Consider the following 20,737-nt stretch of genomic DNA (forward strand, 5'->3'; position numbering starts at 1 on the left):
CTCATGAACAAAATCCAGTTACTAGATGTAAATTTCATGTCCGGGTTTTATGCTGTGTCGTGAACCAGTAAAATTCATGTCCCTAATCAATCAGAAGGCAGAAAGGATGTTTTCTGGTTTCCTACTTCCCTTAAAATTTCAGCTTATTAGACAAAACTGATCTGATATGATACCACAGATGCCTCTGCCTGGTCAAAAGCATCATCACAAAGATCATGCATGCAGGCTGCTGTTAGTTTTGTTCACAAGATGTAAAACACCCCCTTTCTATATCCTGGACCTGATTATACATTATTATGCTATGATAAGGAAGGGAGAGCCCAGAATGAAATACAAGAAACCAAGGCCGAAAGTGCAACCGAGCCTTCCAACCTGCCTTCAATCTCTCCAAGCTAGTTTCATCCAAAACTGCAATAAGTTCAATCCAAACTAGCTAGACGTTATGCCCTGCACTTCTCAGTTGAGCTTCCTGATATGTGTTCTTTGCCAACTAGTCTGGTCCCTGCAGTTATACCCATAATTTTGGCTCTCGATAAATAAGGTTCAAATTTTTCACCCTGTTGTCTCTTTTTTGTTGGCAGTTGACTGCCACATGCTTGTTAGATTTTCCAATAAATCCAGTGGAGCTTCTTGATATGTGTTTTTTGCCAACTAGTCTGGTCCCCCTGCAGTTATACCTTCCCTGAATGATGTAATTGTGGCTTCACTGCTGTCAATGATCCTTGGCCACACACACACAGTCAGAGACACCCATGTTCTTTCTCAAAGAGCTTTTATTGGTCCCAAATTGAATTTTCTTGTTTTTGTTATCGTTATGTCAAAGTCCTTAGGATTCATGAATGGAAAGGCCCCACAAACAATAGATTATGTGTCTGAAAGGAGAAATGGCTGAGGAGATGCCTGCAATGAAACGTGCACTTTGTGCATGGATGATTGTAGCAGAGTTTCCATCCTGGTTTAAAGCTGATAATGAGTGGAAAGCAGAGCTCTGTCCACTCTGTAATTGGGAGTCAACTGAGGACTTTGACCTGGGTTGGAGGGACATTGTCAATAAATTTGAACTGGTAAGGAAGGGAGAGCCAAGAAAGAAATAGAAGAAACCAAGGCCAAAAGTGCGAGTGGGTCTGCCAAAGAAAATCTGTCAATATTTTGATGTTCGGATTGGAAGGGAAGAAAATGAAGTCATTGTTGTTTTAGGAAGCAGAGGCGATTCGTTTTGCTTGGCTCTGAGATTTCTTAACAGCAATTGGGTGCAGAAACCTGTCAGCACTCACTTCCAAGAGAAAACCTGGAGAATAGCATCAATTAAAAAAAAAAGCTTCTTCCAGGCTCTAATTCGCCTTGCAAACCTTGTGATGCAGGGGAAGCACAATCAAGGACAGCAGCAAAAGCTGAAATAGGGTTAAAACACAAACAACTCTGAAATCTTATTTTATTTCTGAAATATTGATATGATAAAGTTTGTCTCTCTATAAGATTTATAAATCTTTATATAAGTATAAAAAGAATCCTGAAACATGAAAAAACATCCAACTATATCGTGTGTTGGCTGCAAAATTTCCCAACACTCTACCCGTCCACCATCAACTACAACATTAGCAATTCAAGCACAATTCTATTATCTTCTATCCAAATCATAATTGTATTAAATAGAACATTTTCATAATAATATACTGGATGCTATAATTAATGTCAGGCTTAATTTATAAATGGTATAATAAACTAAATCTATTTAATAATTTCTTATTTCTGATGTTTAACCTGTTTTCCAGTAAAAAACAATAAAAATTGCAGCATAATATGATAGTATGTAAACATATCAATACTTAAAAAGAAGAAGAAAAATCTAAGTATAACCAAACTTCTTGCAAGCATAGTCGAACAAGGACTGCAGGTAACTCACAGATGATTCCTCTTCTGGCAACTTGAGAAAACGAGCAACTTTTGCAAATCCAGCATGGTGCTGGTGCCCTAGTAGAGAATCCTCCAGCTTGACTTGGAAGTTCATTTCCTGCTTGTGAAGTTTTGGACTTGATAAAGTCCACTGCATTGCCCAGATGGCCAAAGGCCTCATGTAGCCTAGAGATCTATACTGGCCATTGGTGTTCCAACCTTCCGGAGTTTGAAAAGAATACCTGTAATTAACACAGCACCAACCTGTTACAGCATTCCATGGTTCATGGCTTCTTACATACTTCCACAGTTATAAAACCTGGCCCGGCTTGGCAGGTTAAGCTAGGTACTGGCAGATCCAAGAGCCTGGTTTGGGCTCTTTTTTTATGTCATTTTGTTTTCTTAAAGATCATAGCTTTGATTGACTTGCTAACGCGCAAGTCAATTAGTTAAACTTGTGATCTAAACTTTTGACCGGGTCGATGCTTACTTGTCGGCTGTTATCAGATTGAAAAACACGAAGACAGAAGAAGAAGGAAAGAGTGAAGATTTCCTACGTACCCAAGTCCTTGTTCAGCCCACGCAGCCTCATAGACTCCGCTTGCGGTATGAAAGGCCATATCCATCAAACCTTCCTGCATCATTGTTGCGGCAACTGCATAAGTGACCCCAGACCATATTTCTCTTGACTGCATATCTGACATGTCCACTGTTCCATCAGGCAGCATCCCATTTACAGCCCCTCGTTTCCCATCATGCACCTTCAGGAAGTTGTAATTATAAATCTTCTCTAATGCACTTCGTGCTTTGTCCTCGTCAACAATCGGCAAAAGTCCGCATGCTCGTGCATACCTACCACCACAATCGATTAGTAGCTAAACCTTTACCGTAACAAAAATAATGCGTTTCCCCATAATTAGAAACCTACAGTTCTGAAGCCTGGATGGTTCATTGTCATGCAAGTAATCTACAGAAATATGAATTGATTTCTTATCTACAGTTGGTGCTTTTGAAAGAACACAGCTATTTCTACTGCTTTCAGAAGCAAGCAGAGGGGGCTGAGGTAGAATATCTAGTAGATGAGTTCAAGGATCAAATAAACATAACGAAGCCTAAGAATAAGTCTGAACGCGATAATCAATCTTCTGACAAAAACAACCATAACTCTTAATTTAATCATTGGATTGAACTGAAATTTTATCATAACATTCTTCAAGCCTTTTTCTCAAAAGGGTCAGCTTTTTGTAATCAGATGAGAAGTCATTTTATCCACAAAATAAGCCCAAATGATTCCTTTTTATTTATTTTCATTTTCATTTTTGGATTTTCTTCTTATCTTCATAGTTAATTATCGGTTTAGTTTTTTTTTCCTTTATAGACTAGATCGGTTTAGCTACCATATAATCAGTTGGTGTGCTTTGTTTTCAATCTATTAATTTATGAAGTATTGAATTTCAAAATATATCAAAGTTTTCTCTATAGTTTAAGGCTAAAGCTACCTTAAAACTTGTAAAAACCCTAGTTCTATCTTTGCTATAAGCTTATCATATACTTTGGAAACTTTAATCAATCAAGTCTATATTAATGATCTAAAGGAATTTGATGTTCAAAAGGATTAAACAAGGCATGATTGCAGCATACCATTGTCCGGCCAACTGATCAGCTTGAATGGATGGGCTATTTCTACCATTGCTGTCGTCATAATTGAAGTAAGAACCATTCCATAACTTGTCATACACAACCTTTGCCTTCTGAAACCTAAACCAAAAATATTCTGCAGAATCCTTGTCTCCTACTTCCCATGCCAGGGCTGATGCAGCCTGTAAGGCCGCCACCCATAGCCCACCACAATATGCACTAACTCCAGACACAGACCATGTATCATATGTCTGATCAGGAAAACCATCATTCTCAATCATCCCATCACCATCCTTATCAAACTGATCCATATAAGCCATTGCAACATAAACTGATGGCCAAACAGCTTGTGCGAACTTCTTGTCTCCTGTGGCAACTACATCTCTGTAAACCTGGAGAACAAATTTTGGATTCAAGTCTTTCCAGCGATCAGTATTGTGAAGGTTATAGGCATTTACTTCAAACCATGGGTCATCAATCCCAATGTCATGAGGGACGGCTCCAAGAACCTTCCTGGTGACACACTGTCCATCTTGTAGAAGGTGCATCTTACTGGGATCATGCATCATAACCGCGGCTGCAAAGTCCCTTTGAATGCTGAGCTGAAGTTTGGGAAACAGCATAATTAATGCGAAAGATGCATAGAAGTGAACATCATAGGTGTTCCACATGGGATACTCGATCCCTTCTAGATAAAGGAATTGGCCGACATTTTCTTCTCCTTCTTGAAGCAAATTCGTTCCTAAAGCAGAATTGGTTGCTAAAGGAGTGTGGATTTGCTCAAGCACAGAAGTCATCCTTCCAAGAATGTCAACAGAAGCATCGCCTTGGTGGCCTAAATCAGAACCTATCCTATCGAGAGAGAACTTTTTTCCTCCAACAGTTGCTAAACTATGCAGCGGAGGAGATCCATCTGAAATAAACAAAATGTTACTAAACTATGTTTAAGACATTCATAAACATGAGTTGGGCTATGAGAGAAGAGGCTCCATCATCCACATACCTGTCCAAATCGTTCCCCCTGAATTAAGATAATAGAGCTCATTAAAGAGAGTGACAGGATACCTGCAAGGATCTTCCAAGTAACTTCAGAATCTGGGTTTACATGAAATGAGAAAACTACACACTGAAGCTCACCATTCAGGAAGCCTCTTGTCTTCAAGAATTGGTCTCTGCCAGGCTTCTATCTGGGAGTCCCAATGGCCATGTCCTATATTTTAAGGAAACAAGGAATTCAAATGAATTTATTAGCTTTCCAGCGCAGGATTGTGGTTTCCAAACGTAAAATCAATCTCCACACTTCCTATTCACAGTCTGGCTTTAAAATATTTCTGTTCCATGATTGCACTTTTTAAAGCAACCAGTGTCATCAAAGAGGACAGAAAAAGACTTTACCGAGAATAGCATCATGCGCAATATTTGCAGCAGCATCTCCATGAGTACCATAGAATTTGGTGTAACGCCTGTTGATGGACACATTTTAGCACACCGATAATCTTCCAATTTGTAGTCCACTTCAGATAAAGCATTTGGCAACCTACCTGTGATAAGTCCTTCCACTCGCAAAGTTTACTTCAGGACAGTCCCATGCCAATGAAAAAGTAACTGTACACACAGAATCTGGTGGAACTGTTGAAGTAGCTGCAATGGCTGCCCCAATAGATGATCCTGGTTCTGAAGGCACTGGCTTTCCAGATGAGTTGAGGTTGTCGAAGGATCCATGCTATTAAAACACAAATCAGTGGAAGTTTAGGTAAGTTTTGTTAGCAGAAGATGCAGACTGAAGCATTTGAGAACATTTTCACAAAACAAAAAGTACGAGTATGCCAACCTCTTTTACTTCATTCCACATCTCTTTTGCTGTAAGACCTTGCGAATTTCCAGATATCACAAAGGAAGGGCATTTTGAGACATGGACACCGGGAGTCTCTTGTGCAGCGATTGCAAATGTCAATGGGGGAAGCTCGTTTGCTGTCCTGTATTGTAAACAAGACGAGTTCATTATATGAAAATCCTGACACATGCCATAAACTTACAAATCAATCCCACCAAATCCAGAAACAATATGCCTTTCCAAGGAAAGGAACTTACTTGTGATATAGAAGTACACAATGCACACCATCGTCCATCCTAGAAAATCAATAATCTTGCCGATTAGCATTGATTACAACCATTACATGCACATCCAAATGCTTTATACACAGAAGCAAAAAAGAAAAGTCTTGTATTAGCAAGTAGTGTTGGAAATTAGAGCAATACAATAACATTCACACACACACACACACGACTTACATTTTTGTTGAATTGAGGTGCTGGCCAGAAAATTCAGAAACCCCCCCAACAGAATTCTGAATCGGCACAAGTCGACACAGAGGTGTAAGTTACATGAGTTTCAGTTGCTTCTCAATTGTCAGACTGTCTTAAAGGATCTTGAGAAACATCTTTAGCACTCATTTGCAGATGAAATAAACAAAGAAACCAGGAGAAACAACACAAAAGCATCAGTGCAAAGGTTTAAAAAAAATCAAAGTACTTACTGCCCATGTGAAAAGCAAAGTGACATCAGCAGCAGTATCTCCAGAATTATAGAGCTGAAATAAACATTCCACTCTTAGTAACAGGGCAGACTGTGCTTAATGTCCAAGAATCAAGTTTCCCGTTCCTACCGTGAAGGTAAAAACTGAGACAGGAAAGCTGCTCTCCTTGTAATTATGAGGAATAACAGGTGAAATTTGACGACAAACAACCCGGAGTTCTGGATCAGGTTCGCCTGCGCTTGTTGAGAAAGGCATCCAGATATATGATAATATATCCCAAACAGAGTTCATAATAATCTGAGATGTTTACATACTACTTGCAAATGTAGGTTACCCTCGTATACAGTCCAAGCCCTGGGGTATAAAGCATGATATGTGGAATTATCTCCCTTCAGATTCCATTCCCAAGATTCAATCCCTGAACCTGCAGGTTCTCTGAGTATGTGGACAAACATCGGTGACTGTTTTTCCATTTCTTTGTCTATATTTCTATCAAAGTTCAAACTCATCTTAACTGATTTTCAAGTGAATTAGAAACAACATTCATGTATCAATTGTAAGCTAATCAGGCAATAATGCAATCACTTACTCAAGCTTGTCTGGACTCCTCGAGCACAGTACGCTACAGTATTTTTTACCATTTGAGCGGGAAACAAAAATCTGCACGCAATAGCATTCAAATTAAGAAACCAAGTCACATGCAGGCAAGAAGTAGAGTTTTATGCGTTTTAGTCTGATAACACAGGAATTGTAGCGTATAAGTCTTTAGTCTGGCATAGAGAGACACAAACATGACTGCTGTGTTCTGAGACAGCTAGACATTATCAAACACAGGAAAACCAACCACTCCATCTTGTCTTACTTGGACAAACTACTAACAGTGTCATTGATCCCAAAATAGAAAGGCAAAACAAACATGTTCCCCCCCGCAGTTATTAGACCCGGCCCGGCCCGGCTTATTGATCCAAGAAACCCGTGATCTAAACTGGCTGAATTTTAAGATAAACCAAAAAAAGCATTGATATAGTGAAACCCAGATCATCTTAACAAGTTTTTAGTGATATAGCCAAACCTGGCCAGTAAAACTCCAAGGAAGTCTTTTTAAGAGAACAAAACAACACTATTTTATGTAAAGTGACTCAACAACCATGGCTTCTCCTCGTCCATTTTGTGTCTGCCATCTGAATCGGGTAATTTCCATGTAACTTCCCAAAGAGATGAAGTGTAAAATAGATGCATTGGAAATTCTTTTTTCCAGGGATTCGTGTTAAACTTACAGAAAATTGATTTGCTAAAACAGGTTTTTCTTCTACTCTGGGAAACAGTTGCCAACGCTGAAATTCACCTCTGTAACTCCTTCCAATGCTTCCTGAGCTGTACATTGTTGATTTTATTAAAAGAAAACAGGCATTATAAGAGAATTCATTAAATGATCAATGGACTTTTACAACAACAATGAACACAGATGATGCGTTGATTTCAGGTTGCATCTTCTGATAAACTCCTGACAGCCACAGGCTCAGTACAGGTTACCATGAGTGCAAATTTACCTATGAACATCCTATCATATGTTGCCTATTACACAAGACTTCCACATAAAAATACATCGCATCGTTTTGATAAAAAAAGGAACTCAGTTTGAAGTAAAACTCAGCCCGAGATAGGTTATAAGTCCACCGATCACCAAGTTGACTTCCCAGGCCAAGCCTGGTTTTATACTTGTGTTCCTAGCTATACAATGAACAAACATAAATGTGAATTCTTTCTTGTTTTTTAGGAACTGGCACCTACCCAACACCACCTACTGGAATGCCATGAGAAGATGTAACATTGCGCTTTGCAAATGGATCGATAAAAATACCCTTCTGCAAAAGGTAAAAGCCAAGATTAGTCTTTTCTTCGTGGTTCCTCACCATAGATAACATATCGAGGTACAATGAGGCGATAGTGATAAAAGTTACTACCTTTTTTTTGGCATTTTCTCTGACATAACGCCATAACCGAATACCTATAGGGGCCTGTCAAAACAAAGAAATCATCTCTTCATGGATATAGATACCAAGGACAAGGATTTCCCACCTAAAAAATATTGATGATAGAGTGTATAACAAGGGATGTTATGAAGTCTCAGAAGTGTAGATTTTCACTCTGTATAAACAGCCTTTGGTGCACGTGTCGTTTTTTTTTTCTTTTTATGACGGGCAATTAAGGAAAAATGTCGGAATCAGTTTTGGTTTTGAAGGGGAGACGTTCTGAAAAATCTTGCAGTATCTTCTGCCTTATTCTCCTGTTTTTTCAGCCTCTTTTGCCTCGAATTTTGCATAGTTTTTCGTCTATTTTTCCTTATGTTCTATGTTACTTTGTAAAGGGATATCGAGCTCAAATCTTCTACCAAAAATTCCAGGAAAAAAAAAAACAAAGCTATAAAGAGAGATTCCCATCACTACAACCCTTTTCTCTTCTCTCTTCCTCCATCTTCTGCAACCTTGTGCTTCTCCTTTACATGAAGTGGATTATGCCTTAGTACCACAAGAGCAAAAGAGAACCGTTCAGGTGTGCCGACTCAAAACTACCTTCAACTCAATTTTTCTTGAGTTAGCATATCTACAACTTTTCACCACTGCTTCACTTGCTAGCTAATGTTTCACGCCCAGTATTTCAAATATTTGTACAAATATTCACTCCATACCGGGGCCTTTCCATCACAGTGCTTTGGTATGGACATAATAGTAAGTAACGTTAGGATCTGTAGGGCAGAAAGGAACAACACTGACTTACCATACGAAGTATCTCTTGCCAAGTTAAAGTGAACTGTGAAAGGACAGTTTCACTGGTGTCTAATCTCCGCTGCCAGGTCAGTGGTGCAGGTTTCCCATGATCAACCTTAATCTAGACATTCAAAGAGAAATCATATAAAAGATTAGCATTGAAAGGTTTAAGTATCGAAGAACTCTACTTAGAAACGAAAGAAAAAAAGGGAGAGACCAAGAAAGATGAGAAGCTATGGTGATGTGAACTGTCCTCCATGTTCATTGCATAATACACATACATGGAATCTTGAGTGCTTGAAAGAAAATAGAAGTAAATTACATAATAATATAAAGATATTATAATTCTAATGTCTTCAGTAAGCATAATAAAAAAGATTATCTTAATAATTATATATGTTGGCAAAACTTTATAATTACATGAGAGAAATAAGATTGATGTGTTGGATAATTAGTTAATCTTTTAATTTAAGTAATTTGATATATTTTTTTATAGTTAAGGTATTTAATGACTTGATAGTAGATATTTATAGTTAAGGTATTTAATAACTTGATACGGAAAGTTCAGAGAATTAGTAAGTGGTAGCAGATGATGTTTGATAAGACAGTTGATCGGTAATAATGGTAGTAGCAAGCGGTGCCTGGTAAATCAGGTGACCGGTAGTTGATACTTGCAAATGTCTCATTTGATGGATGTGAGATTATCTGATGGTAAATTGTAGAAAAAAAAAGTGTAATAATATTTTAGAGAGATAGGTTCTGAAAATATATATACTAAAAATATTAAGAATGAAGAGATTATGAACCTTTGATTTAAGGGATTTATAGTATATTTATAACCCATGAATGTTGTCATTTTGCAAAGAGAAGAGCTGAAATGTAATTTTATATTTGTGATATTTTGAGTTGTATTCTACTCAAAATAATACATACTGAATCGGTATAAAATATTAAAAGACCTGCATAAAATTCTAGAAAAATTTATACCAAGTGTGTTAGGTTCGGGTCTATTAAAAATAAAAAATAAATCTAAACACGTTGTCTAAATTTAAGCATGAGGGGCTTGGGGCGCATTCCAAAGCCTAAGCACATGAGCATATTGGGAGTCATGAATGGTAACAGATCAATTTAAATTAATTATTCTTTAAAATTTAAACTATATGATTTTAATTTTTAAAATGAAATTCATCGATGACGACTCCACTGTGCTTAAATCTAGTCAACCAAATACTTAGGGTAAACCAATGATAATAAACTCAAACAACTGCAGTTGCAGAAGAAAATTTGTTTAGGTTGTAAGAAATTCAACTAGAAACCTTATTAAAGTCTAACAAACACAATACAAGCCTTCCAGCCACGCAGAGACGATGTCTCAATTGGCTACAGCATACCTTATCCGCCGGAGAATTTGAAGGTTCTCCTTGTTCTTCATCGGAACCATTCCTTGATATCTTTCTTTCCGCCATCTTTCCTGCAATAACTAGAAACTCAGTCCATATCAATCTAGATAATCAAAATAAGATGCAGGAGTTTCTTTAGAAAAAAAAAATAAGTGTTTTTATTGGTTAATATTATTTTGTTATGCTTTTCTAGTTTTTTTTTAATTATTTGAGGACAATGTTTTTCCTAGTTTATTTTCTTCTAATTAAAATTTTCTAGTTTTTTTTTATATATATATAAAACGTTGCAATAACTTTTTAATAAGTAGAAATCTAGAAAAATAAAATTGAGTATTTTAAAAGTTTTTATGTTGTTTATATATATATATATATATATATATATATATATATATATATATATATATATATATATATATATATATATATATATATATATATATCCTGGAATCATCACCTTCACAGTGACCACCGACAATCATACCCAACACTAGCAACCTCCATTGTATTATAATATATGAAACGTAGCTAGACAACCCAAGATTTATTAATTAGTTTAATTCATAATTATTTTCACAAACCTTAAGCATCCATCACTCAAACAAAATAAGTTAATAAGACCCCTAATTAAACATGGTAATACTAGGTACATAAATGGCCGGACACGAACATATGTATACATCAATGATTCATATGTAATAAATCTATTTTTAACGGGTTTAAAAAACTTTTATAACTTTTTTTTTTTGGAGCAAGTTCAAGAAAATAAACATGTCTAATGTGAGGGCTTGGTATACTACCAAGCTCCGGGCATACCGGATCAGACCTAGATGCGTTTGGGTTGGATAGTGTATAAAATACTATCCTAGAAATGTTAGGTTCTATCGCTGGTCAAATACGTACTAAATACATAAATAGTTGAATATATACGAACACGTGTACGTATACATCAATGATTAATTACTGTAGTGAACTGCATGACAGACATATTCCAATTGAAATCATAGCATAAATGCGTACTTCACATGAATAAATGAAGCCTTGACAGAACACAGAGAGAAATACAAGGAATCATGAGCTAGCAATATGCTTGTGGATCAACACTGCTTGGAAGATCTGGAACTGCATCAAGATAGAAGAAGAGCATGAAGAAAACTAACCTCAAGAAAGAGTTGTAAGATTATATAGATGGTCGACTCAAGGCTAAAATGGGTTTGGAGAGGAAAAGATTTGCAAGGAAGATGGAGATCTTGATATAATGTGCACAGCTTGAATTAATTAATGAAGCCTTCGTTTTATAAGAAACCAGATGCTGTTTTTTTGTTTTTCCTTGTAATAATAATAATAATAATAATAATAATAATAGATGTTGTTGAGTTCTGGTCCCACATTTTAATTTGATTATGAGGTTTCATTAAATTATTACCTAATCTCATGAATTTCTAACACCTCACTTGGTCGCTGTCTGTAGCTTGTTCTGGTAGATGTAATTTAAAGTATGTTTTATTGGAAAATATATTATAAAAAATATTATTTTTTATTTTTAAAAATTATTTTTGATATTAGTATATTAAACTAATCTAAAAAATTTAAATTTCAAATTTTAAATAAAAATAAATTTAAATTTAAAAAAAAAATTAAATTTAAAAAAAATATATATAATTTTAACCGTGCTATCTTACCAAACAAACTCAAATTATTTTAAATTACTACCTTTCTTTTTTTTCCTTGTAATAATAATAGTTGTTGTGTTCTGGTCCCACGTTTTTATTTGACTTTGTGGTTTCATTAAATTATTACCTAATCTTATGAATTTCTAGCATTTCACTTGGTTGCTGTCGTAGAGTCTGTGGAGGAGGTTGATGAAGTTATAATTTAAAATATTTTTTATTTAAAAATATATTAAAATAATATATATTATTATTTGTTAAAAATTATTTTTAATATTAATATATTAAAAATTATCTGAAAATATTTAAAAATTTAAAATTTTAAAAAATATGATTTCGACCATATTCCCCAATACCACATTACAAAACAAATTCAAAATTTACGAGAATAAATATTTCGTGTTTTAAAAATATAAAAATTCATCAAATAATTATTTTAAAAATATATTTATTTTATATTTATATTTTTGTCTGTTTCAATTTTATTTTGTATTTGTAATGCATGTTCTGAAACATTAATTAAATTATTTATAGTGTGATTTGGTGGTAAAATTATTTGTTTTCTATTTTAAATTTTCAAGTTTGAAACTTAGAATATAGAAATAAATTTTCTCTAATGTTTGGAGGTATATTAAAGAAATTTAAATTATATTAACTCACAAATTAATTTGAGAATATTTTTTTATTATTATTTTTAACCCACAAATTGAGATTTGTTCGAGATTCCACAATTTTATTTTCCAAATTAATCAAGATCTGTATTAATTAAATGTCATGTAAACTCTATAAATATTATTATTTTAGGGAGGGCACAATGGAAATGAAACGTACGGACTAAATTACAAAACAAAACAGGCAATTAAATAAATAAATAAATGATGAATTAAATACAAATCGAAAAGGACTAAATTAGCATCTTCGTTTCTTGTTTCTTTCTCAATCAAGTAGTTGACAATTTAATTATTTTTTGGCTTTATATGTGTTTGTGTTATATATATATATATATATATATATATATATATATATATATATATATATATATATATATATATATATAAGAGAATATAAAACTGAATTCCATGTTTTTATTAATGTTGCCGTCCCATTCATTCGGCAAATTCGCACCCCGAGTTTTATAAAAAACTAAAATATATATATATTGTAATTTAGTCTTTTTTTTAATTTATCAAAATTAATTATTAATTAATTACCATCTATATTTTGTAGTATGGGCAACAAAAATGATATTCGTATCTTTAATTAGTAGGACGGCATAAGATCTAAGCAGTGATAAATCATACAAAAAAAAATCAGTAAAAAATATCTCCAAATGCGAGAATATATAAATATTCATCACCAATTAAAAGTATATATTAATTATTTACCATCAATATTATCTAGAAGTACTGTATATAATTTTAGATGCCTCCATGATAAAAACTCGGTTTATCTTAGTATTCTTTAACCTTGAGGGAGAAAGAAATTTTTTAAAAGTAATTTTTATTTAAAAATATATTAAAATAATATTTTTTTTATTTTTTTTATAAAAACATCAAAATCATCTAAAAATACTAAAAAAAATTAATTTAATATTTTTTTTCAAATAAAACATACTCTTGAAACACATCTAAAAACAAAAATTATCACCTACCAGATACTTAAGTCTCTATATTCTTTGATTTTTATTCAGATATTTTATTCTATTTGAGTGTATAATTTTATTTTATTTTTCTATTTAGTTTCGTCCGACATTTGACTTTGAAATTGCTGAAGTAGTTGAGTTCAAGGAACACGTGAGGTATCTAACTTGTACATGACAAAAAATAATCTCACCGGTATTTATTTAGAAAAAAATAATATATATATAAACATAATAGGTGTTATAAATTGAAAAAAAAACAAATTAAAACAATAAAAATTAAATATGAAAACTTGAATAGGAGGGAAAACTTCATTTTCATTTTTGAAATTTTTATTGTTTTGATGTGTTTTATTTTATTTATATTTTTTATTTTTATCAATAAATTGGGATCTAGTTTTTGCCATGTGTTAATTGATTTCGGCCATATTAGCATTTTCAAAACTCGGGTAAAAAAAATAAAATAAAAAGTTCATCACTCAAATAGATAAAATAAAAGACTAGGTACTCTAATGTAATAATAATATAAAAAGAGCTGGGAACTTAAATTGATTTTTTTTTAATATGGTTTGACCAAAAAATTATCATCAGAAATGCAGTTATTCTCCAATTTAATTATATTAGATACTTTTAAAAATATTAACAGAAATACTCTCATTTGAAAAACTCAAACCCTATCTATTTATTCCATAGAAATAAATTTTAAAAAAATCACATATCTTATTATGTTAATTCAATTTTTCTCATAATGATCTCTTAAAAATAAATTAGATTATATTTAAATTTCTTCCTAATATTCAATAATCAATCAATTCATTAATCTAATATACAAAAACTTAAGTGAAAAGTGATGAATAACTATTTTTTATTTTTTCGTAGTCCTCCTTTCTGAACAAATAAATAAAATTTAGGGTGATAACTCATCATCTTTGGACTCCACTAATTGTTGAACTCAGATATATATGGGTCTAGTAAATTACCATACCCACCATCTCCGGGTTTAACCAAGCGTTGAGCCCTAACCTATATGGGTCTGGCAAACCGTTAGACCCACCATTCCTAAACTCAACCAAACACTAAGCACATATATGTGTAGGTTTGGCGAACCACCAGACCCATCATTTTCAAGCTCAACCAAGCACTAAGTCCAGATTTATATGGGCTTGGCGAACCGCCAACCTCACCATCCTTAAGCTCAACTAAGCGCCGAGCCCAAACATGCATGGGTATGGCAAACCACCAAACCCACCATATCCGAGCCCAACCAAGCGATGAACCCAAGCATGCATGGGTCTGGCGGTTCATCTTCGAGCTTAGCCAAGCACTGAACCCAGACTTGTGTGGGTCTGGCAAACTGTCAGACTCACGGTTAGAGATATTTTACTCTGATGAGTCAAGTATATTTTATCCTAACAATACAAAGATATTTGTTTGATATGTGAACCTTTTTCCCCTTACATGAAAGGGGAGACCTTAGAAGTTATGAAAGGGATCAATGTAACCTCCACGAGGTAGGTTTGATTTTTCTATACTACGAATAACATATATTTATTTCTAGGGCTTTCTTCTAAAAAATGGCTGATTTTTCTCTCATATAATATTGACTTCATCATCGAAGAGTCCTCAAACTCTAAAAAGGGGGATCTTTTACAAGTATTGAGCATAATTCACAATCATTTCACCAAGAAAAAATAAACCAAATTGCCAGGATCAAGAGATTAATAAACTTATCACAGGCCTCGGCTTAGCCTTCAAGCCTATAGAATAAAATTGGACTTCATAAAAAAGTTATGTCAAAGTTATGTCAAAAGTAGAATGTAAAGGAATGGTATGTATAACTTTTTAAGGTTAAGCAAGTTCCCATACAAAGTATTCTCACCCGAACTGATAGCCATGTTCTTGTTCGCAGTAGAATACGAGTATCTAGGTGTTGTCCCTAACTGCCAAAAATTCCATTCAAATTAGGTCTTGCAATTCTTCATCCTTTAATAAATAACCTTTCTTCACCAATAGTAGTACTAACTAACAATATCTTAAGCTACCTACCTTGTTTATGATCAACACTTTTTGACGAACTAGGGAGTTCATTCCTCGCAGAGAAGATTAGGGTTAAACCCCTCCCTAAAATAAAACGATTAGGGCGGACTCAACTTAGCATGAGCTCGAACAAATGTTAAACCCATGTGCCAAAAGGACATGCCCCAAGACGAACCCAACTTGACATGAATTCGGCCAAGTGTTGAGCCTAAGTACCAAGGGGATGTGCCTTTAGGCAGACTCAACTTGGCATGAGCTTGGCTAACTGCCAAATTGACCTGCCTTAGGGTTGACCCAACTTAGCATAGGCTCGACCAATCACAAAGCCCAAGTGCCAAAAGAACCTGCCCAGGGCGAAACCAACTTGGCATGAGCTTGGCCAAGCACCAAGTCTAAGTGCCAAGGGGACGTACCCCAGGGTGGACCTAACTTGGGATGGGCCCCACCAAGCGCTGGGCCCAAATGTTAAGGGGACCTGTCCTTGGACGGACCCAATTTGGCATGGGCTTGGCCAAGTGCTAAATCCACGCGCCAAAAGGACTTGTCCCATGGCAAACTCATCTTAGTATCGGCTTGGTCAATTGCTGAACTTAGGTGACAAGGAAGGCCCTTAACAGACACCAACTAGTAACAATTCATTTTTATCTTCAAAGATCTTTAAAGGACGAGAAGAAATCCTGATATTTTTTCTCTTGATAGACCATCATGGAAGTTAATGTTAGGGATATTTGTCTCTTATTAATATTAATGTCAAGAATATTTGTCTCTCTTGTTAATGATAATGACAAGGATATTTATATGCCATTAATTGGCCATGTCAGGAACGTCTAATCCTTATTAATATTATAGTGGAAATAGATGTTTTTACCCTCCTAGAATAGAGAAATTACTGGATTTGAAGGATATAGATACCCCTCAAACCATTCAGGTAAAGAGTTCAAAATTTATATTCAAAATAAATAAATTTTTTCGAGTACTGGAATATTTATTACATCAAAACAATAACAAACTTTGGTTCTTGAAACTTAATATTTTTTTTATTATAGTTATTATTTTAAAAAAAAAAGTTATTGATTTTATTATCGTAGAGCCTTCAAATCTTAAAAAAAAAATTATAAATACCAAAACACACTTGTTATGGGTAATTTCTATAAAGATGGAGGATAGAAACTTTCAAACAATAAATTTTGATTGACTTGTAATCCAACCACCAAATATCTTTATTCATATACATATTGGATTCGTAGCATCATCACCTTTGTTCGCAATATGACACTAATCACACTTGGTTTTAAAGATTTTTCTCCGACCTTTGGATCACCTGCTGGAGCTTCCCGAACGTTGCCATTTCTCTTTCTTTCTTTATTGTTTTTACTAGTTTGTTGGACCTTCACCAAAAACTCATCGCTTGCCCTGCCCTCCTTTTATAGAATTATATACATTGTTGAGCGAGGTGGTAGGGGTGGGGGTGACACATGTCACTAACAAATATTCATTTCCATCTACTCACATGCTAATTTGCTCTTTTCCTATAAACTTATCCATTTTAATCATGGTTATGTGGCTCGAGGTTTGACCAGTTCAGGGTTTGATCGGTTTAAGATCTGGGTTCCAGGTTTATTAACTCAATTCAGGTTTATCCTCCCCTATAACTCTGGATCTTGAAGGGTTTTTAGAGGTTTATGCATGAATTTAAAGTTTAGACTATATCTTGTGGTTTTATGAATCATTAATGAGTACAGTTTGTTTTTATAATCGAGTACCTAGCAGGTACTCGCCAAGTGGAGAAAATCATCCACCCGACAAGATCTCCAACAGGATCGAAGGGGAGTGACGGTTTTAGATATTCTGGGCTGCAAAAGGTTCTTCCTCAAAAAGATCCAGCTTAGACATTGTTGTTTAGGGTAATATTAATACAAGAGAAAACACCTTGCTTTAACTGAAGAGGCTATTTAGAAAGACGCCAATAAAAATCAAACATTAAAAATGTTACAAAAAGAAGAGAAGCAGATCATGGAATCACTGAACCAAAAACCAGGATAATCTAAAACTAGAAAACAAACCGATAATAAAAATCCTTCTGGAAACTAACCCTTTACAATCAGTCTTTCTTTATCACAATTGATATTCACTGCGAGAACTCAGTTCCTTGCCCAGTTATCGGGTCCACAAGCGGGCGCATAGGCCAGCCGAGTGGCGGAGGTGAGCCTGGCGGAGTGGCATCTGGACTTGGTGAAAAAAGGCTCAGTTCCACAAATGGCCCTGAAGAAGTGCCATCTCTTTGGTAAGTCCGGAAAGAAATTGATCCACGCTTGGTTGAGGCGTCAGAGTTTCTGCCAGGGCTCATACCACTTTCTTCAAGATGGCTTTGGTTTGCAACCAGGGAAATCATTTCATCGGCAGCTTGTCTTCTAGCCTCCAAGTCTCGAAGATCCCCCAGCGCTAAAGAATCAGCAACTGGATAGTAAACAAGCATGCAGATACACACCCCAGCGCAGCATGAAAGGGCAAGAAAGGCTAAGAAAGCAAGAGCTTCAAATAGAAAATGCTCTGGTTTAGATAAAACTGATAGTCCAAGTAAAAGAACCCTCAATGGAAGGAAACTCGAAACTGAGAATATTAACGTGTATACTCTCTTTTGCAAACCCTTATTGATGACCAATTTCAAAATCCGCCTTCCAAGCCAAAACAGGTAGACAGTTAGTGCAGAAGCAAAAACCCCAAGAAGGATTGTATTCAATAAAGGATAAGTGCAAAGCGCAATATCAGAGGTAGCATTTTGCATCCCATGAGTTGCAGTGATTGTAAAATAATGAGGCAACCTTTTCAATCTACTCCGTAATTGCGGCCCAATTAGAATAATAGCAAGCTGAAGGACAAACATTGGAAGGCAATAAAGAAGGACACATAATGCAGTTTTCCCATTCCACCCGCGACAAAGAGCTCCCGATCCCATCTTCTGTAAGGGCGCCCGAAGAAGAAATATGATGATGAGTAACAAGCAAGGTTCTGCAAAACCCAAATTCGAGACAATGTAGCATTTGCAGACAGTTTCCTGCCATTTGTAGTCAAGGACATGCAACACTCTACCCTTGTGTCTCAACAAACTTAACCGTAAAATTTCACCAACACCCCACCAGATTACAAACAAGATGATTGTTATTCGGATGATCCAGGGACCACTAAAATAGCTGAGTTGAGAAAAGCCTTGACTACGAACACGAGAGCGAAAGTGAAATGAGTAAGCAATGCACACCAGACCAAAAAGAATCAAAATAGCGACTAGACAAATTGTCACCACACCCAATGCATCGGCAGCAGCACTCGTCAGGGGCATTACCCGAAGCACAAATTCCACGCATGCTCTCTGCCAGCATGGACACAAAGAATCCTCCTCTGGTCGTGCATGCACTTCCTTCCGAGGATTAATTTTGATTTGGAAATTTCCAAAAAAATACTGGAATCAGATTGTTGAAAACTGAACCAACCAGTCACCCAGAGCAATCAACCCTCACTCTGCACGTAGTAATGATGACAAACCCATATATGATGCCAGACATCAATCAATCCAAAGCCAACACAACATATCACTGCTTTCTGTCTGGCTCAAGTTTTCCAGCCCAATCACCTGTAGCATAAAAATTAAAAATACTCAAAAAAGGTGCCAAAATTTAAATCATACTTATCATTTATATATCAACGCCCAAATGCTGCAAGTACCAAGCTCAGAAGAGCCTTATTAAGTAAAGAACCATCTGCAATGATTACACGACTGAAACGAGTCTTTTAACAAGAAACTACAAACAGATAAGTTCATGTTTGAGAGTTAGCAAGTAAGGCAAGGGAGTCAGATTGCCAGAAAAACAAGGCTGCTTATCAACCTATAGCGTATTTGACGAGTTGCAATTGGTATATCTTGCCCAAATTTCAACCACATTTTACAAGGACTTGAACAAAATCACATATATCATACATTCCATGGCATTCGCGACGAAATAAGTACATTCATCCAAATTCAGCGTCGCACATTATATCAGTTACACATCTGTAAATCAACATCAGAATTCCTAGAAAAAAGAAGACAACTAAAACCCTAATGGAGCATTAAATAACCACGAAACCATTAAAAGCAATAACATCATTGCCAGCAAAGAACAACATTGGCATATAGTAAATAACTAATAATTAACCACAAGAAACCCTGTTATCATCATACTGCATCACAAACAACATACTACACGGGCCGTTCGAGACTTCTTCCATATGGTTATTAAAAAATATCATTCCAAGTGCATGCATTAATTCCTCTTTAGCAAATTTAAATCTCAACGTTTCATATTATTTAGATCTTATTAAATTCCGAGAGAAAAAATATTAACCTCAGTAATATTTTATGCTTTCTCCAACTTCAACCGTTGAAGAAAATTATCAAAATTTTCATTTTCTTCACTTTCTCAGCAACCAAACATACAAAAAAAAAATTTAAAAATGAAAAAAATTATCCTTATCCTCATAACATCTCCAAATCACCATGCACTGAAAAAAACCGCAAAAAAAAAACACGAAAACGATAACTACAACAAAAGATCATCGTAAAGGAAGATGCAAAACTCCAAGCAGACAAAAAAGATAGCCAAAATGAGAAAGAATCAGATCAATCGAAAGCTTACAAAGCAGAGAAACTTGATCTGGTAAAGAGAAATGGGGATTCCAACAACAACGAAGCAAGATAAAGAAAACCCTAACTTGAAAGACCAAGGTAGCGAGAGAAAGGTAGCGGGGGGGGGGGGGGAGAGAGAGAGAGACCGTGTAGTTAAGTGGGACTTTGTTGGAGACAGCCTGTCTCCAGCTGTGTAATCCGAACCTACAGGTTCGAATTTCAGACTTTTGCTTCGTCGCTTATCCCTACCTACGTGGGGCTGCTTTGACGGCGAGCTGTCTTATTTCTTTCCTTTTCTCTTTTTATTTTTTTTAAATAAGGCTAAGAAATAAAAGAGAGTGCGGTTGGTTGTCTGGTTAAGGAAATCTAAAACAAGGATTGGAGTAACTCACCCAGTTTGGTTCCTGCGAAGCTTGTTTGATTGTCCAAACGAATCTGAACTTGATTTCACGGCAAGCTGGCTCGAGAATATCTTTACTATTAAATAAATAAATAAAA

The 20,737-nt window shown here is 35.2% G+C and overlaps 2 protein-coding genes across 5 annotated transcripts; both read right to left on the minus strand.

The window, feature by feature from the left end:
• Positions 1 to 125: 125 nt before the first annotated feature.
• LOC133698402 (uncharacterized) lies at positions 126 to 11,547 on the minus strand. Of its 4 annotated transcripts, none has more exons than XM_062121306.1 (21): positions 11,394 to 11,547; positions 10,228 to 10,307; positions 8,847 to 8,957; positions 8,033 to 8,086; positions 7,860 to 7,933; positions 7,346 to 7,442; positions 6,658 to 6,728; positions 6,403 to 6,503; positions 6,198 to 6,301; positions 6,069 to 6,122; positions 5,824 to 5,879; positions 5,623 to 5,661; positions 5,363 to 5,507; positions 5,073 to 5,254; positions 4,927 to 4,994; positions 4,669 to 4,741; positions 4,535 to 4,596; positions 3,535 to 4,444; positions 2,455 to 2,745; positions 1,904 to 2,135; positions 126 to 1,288 (listed from the first exon to the last, which is right to left on the minus strand). In XM_062121306.1, exons 2-21 carry the CDS (start codon positions 10,300 to 10,302, stop codon positions 1,271 to 1,273), a joined length of 2,817 nt encoding a protein of 938 aa, XP_061977290.1. In that variant the 5' UTR covers positions 10,303 to 10,307; positions 11,394 to 11,547; the 3' UTR covers positions 126 to 1,270. The 4 variants fall into 4 exon arrangements, with proteins under 4 accessions (XP_061977290.1, XP_061977288.1, XP_061977291.1 ...); XM_062121304.1 differs by lacking the exon at positions 126 to 1,288 and adding an exon at positions 1,317 to 1,391; XM_062121305.1 differs by lacking the exon at positions 126 to 1,288 and having other exon boundaries at positions 1,703 to 2,135.
• Positions 11,548 to 17,513: 5,966 nt separating this feature from the next.
• LOC133699505 (uncharacterized) lies at positions 17,514 to 20,413 on the minus strand. Its single transcript, XM_062122768.1, has 2 exons — positions 20,250 to 20,413; positions 17,514 to 19,207 (listed from the first exon to the last, which is right to left on the minus strand). Exon 2 carries the CDS (start codon positions 18,914 to 18,916, stop codon positions 17,708 to 17,710), a length of 1,209 nt encoding a protein of 402 aa, XP_061978752.1. The 5' UTR covers positions 18,917 to 19,207; positions 20,250 to 20,413; the 3' UTR covers positions 17,514 to 17,707.
• Between the last annotated feature and the right edge of the window lie 324 nt (positions 20,414 to 20,737).

Source organism: Populus nigra, chromosome 7, assembly GCF_951802175.1.
Source record: "Populus nigra chromosome 7, ddPopNigr1.1, whole genome shotgun sequence".
In the NCBI taxonomy this organism is placed as follows: domain Eukaryota; kingdom Viridiplantae; phylum Streptophyta; class Magnoliopsida; order Malpighiales; family Salicaceae; genus Populus; species Populus nigra.

Excerpts from the sequence above, each read along its gene's own strand:
- LOC133699505 (XM_062122768.1), bottom strand. The coding sequence starts at position 18,916 with ATGCCCCTGACGAGTGCTGCTGCCGATGCATTGGGTGTGGTGACAATT.
- LOC133698402 (XM_062121304.1), bottom strand. The coding sequence starts at position 10,302 with ATGGCGGAAAGAAAGATATCAAGGAATGGTTCCGATGAAGAACAAGGA. Across the intron at positions 5,255-5,362 it reads TGTGGAATGAAGTAAAAGAG|CATGGATCCTTCGACAACCT; the intron begins GTTGGCATACTC and ends GTGTTTTAATAG. Across the intron at positions 4,742-4,926 it reads TGCGCATGATGCTATTCTCG|GACATGGCCATTGGGACTCC; the intron begins GTAAAGTCTTTT and ends CTTAAAATATAG.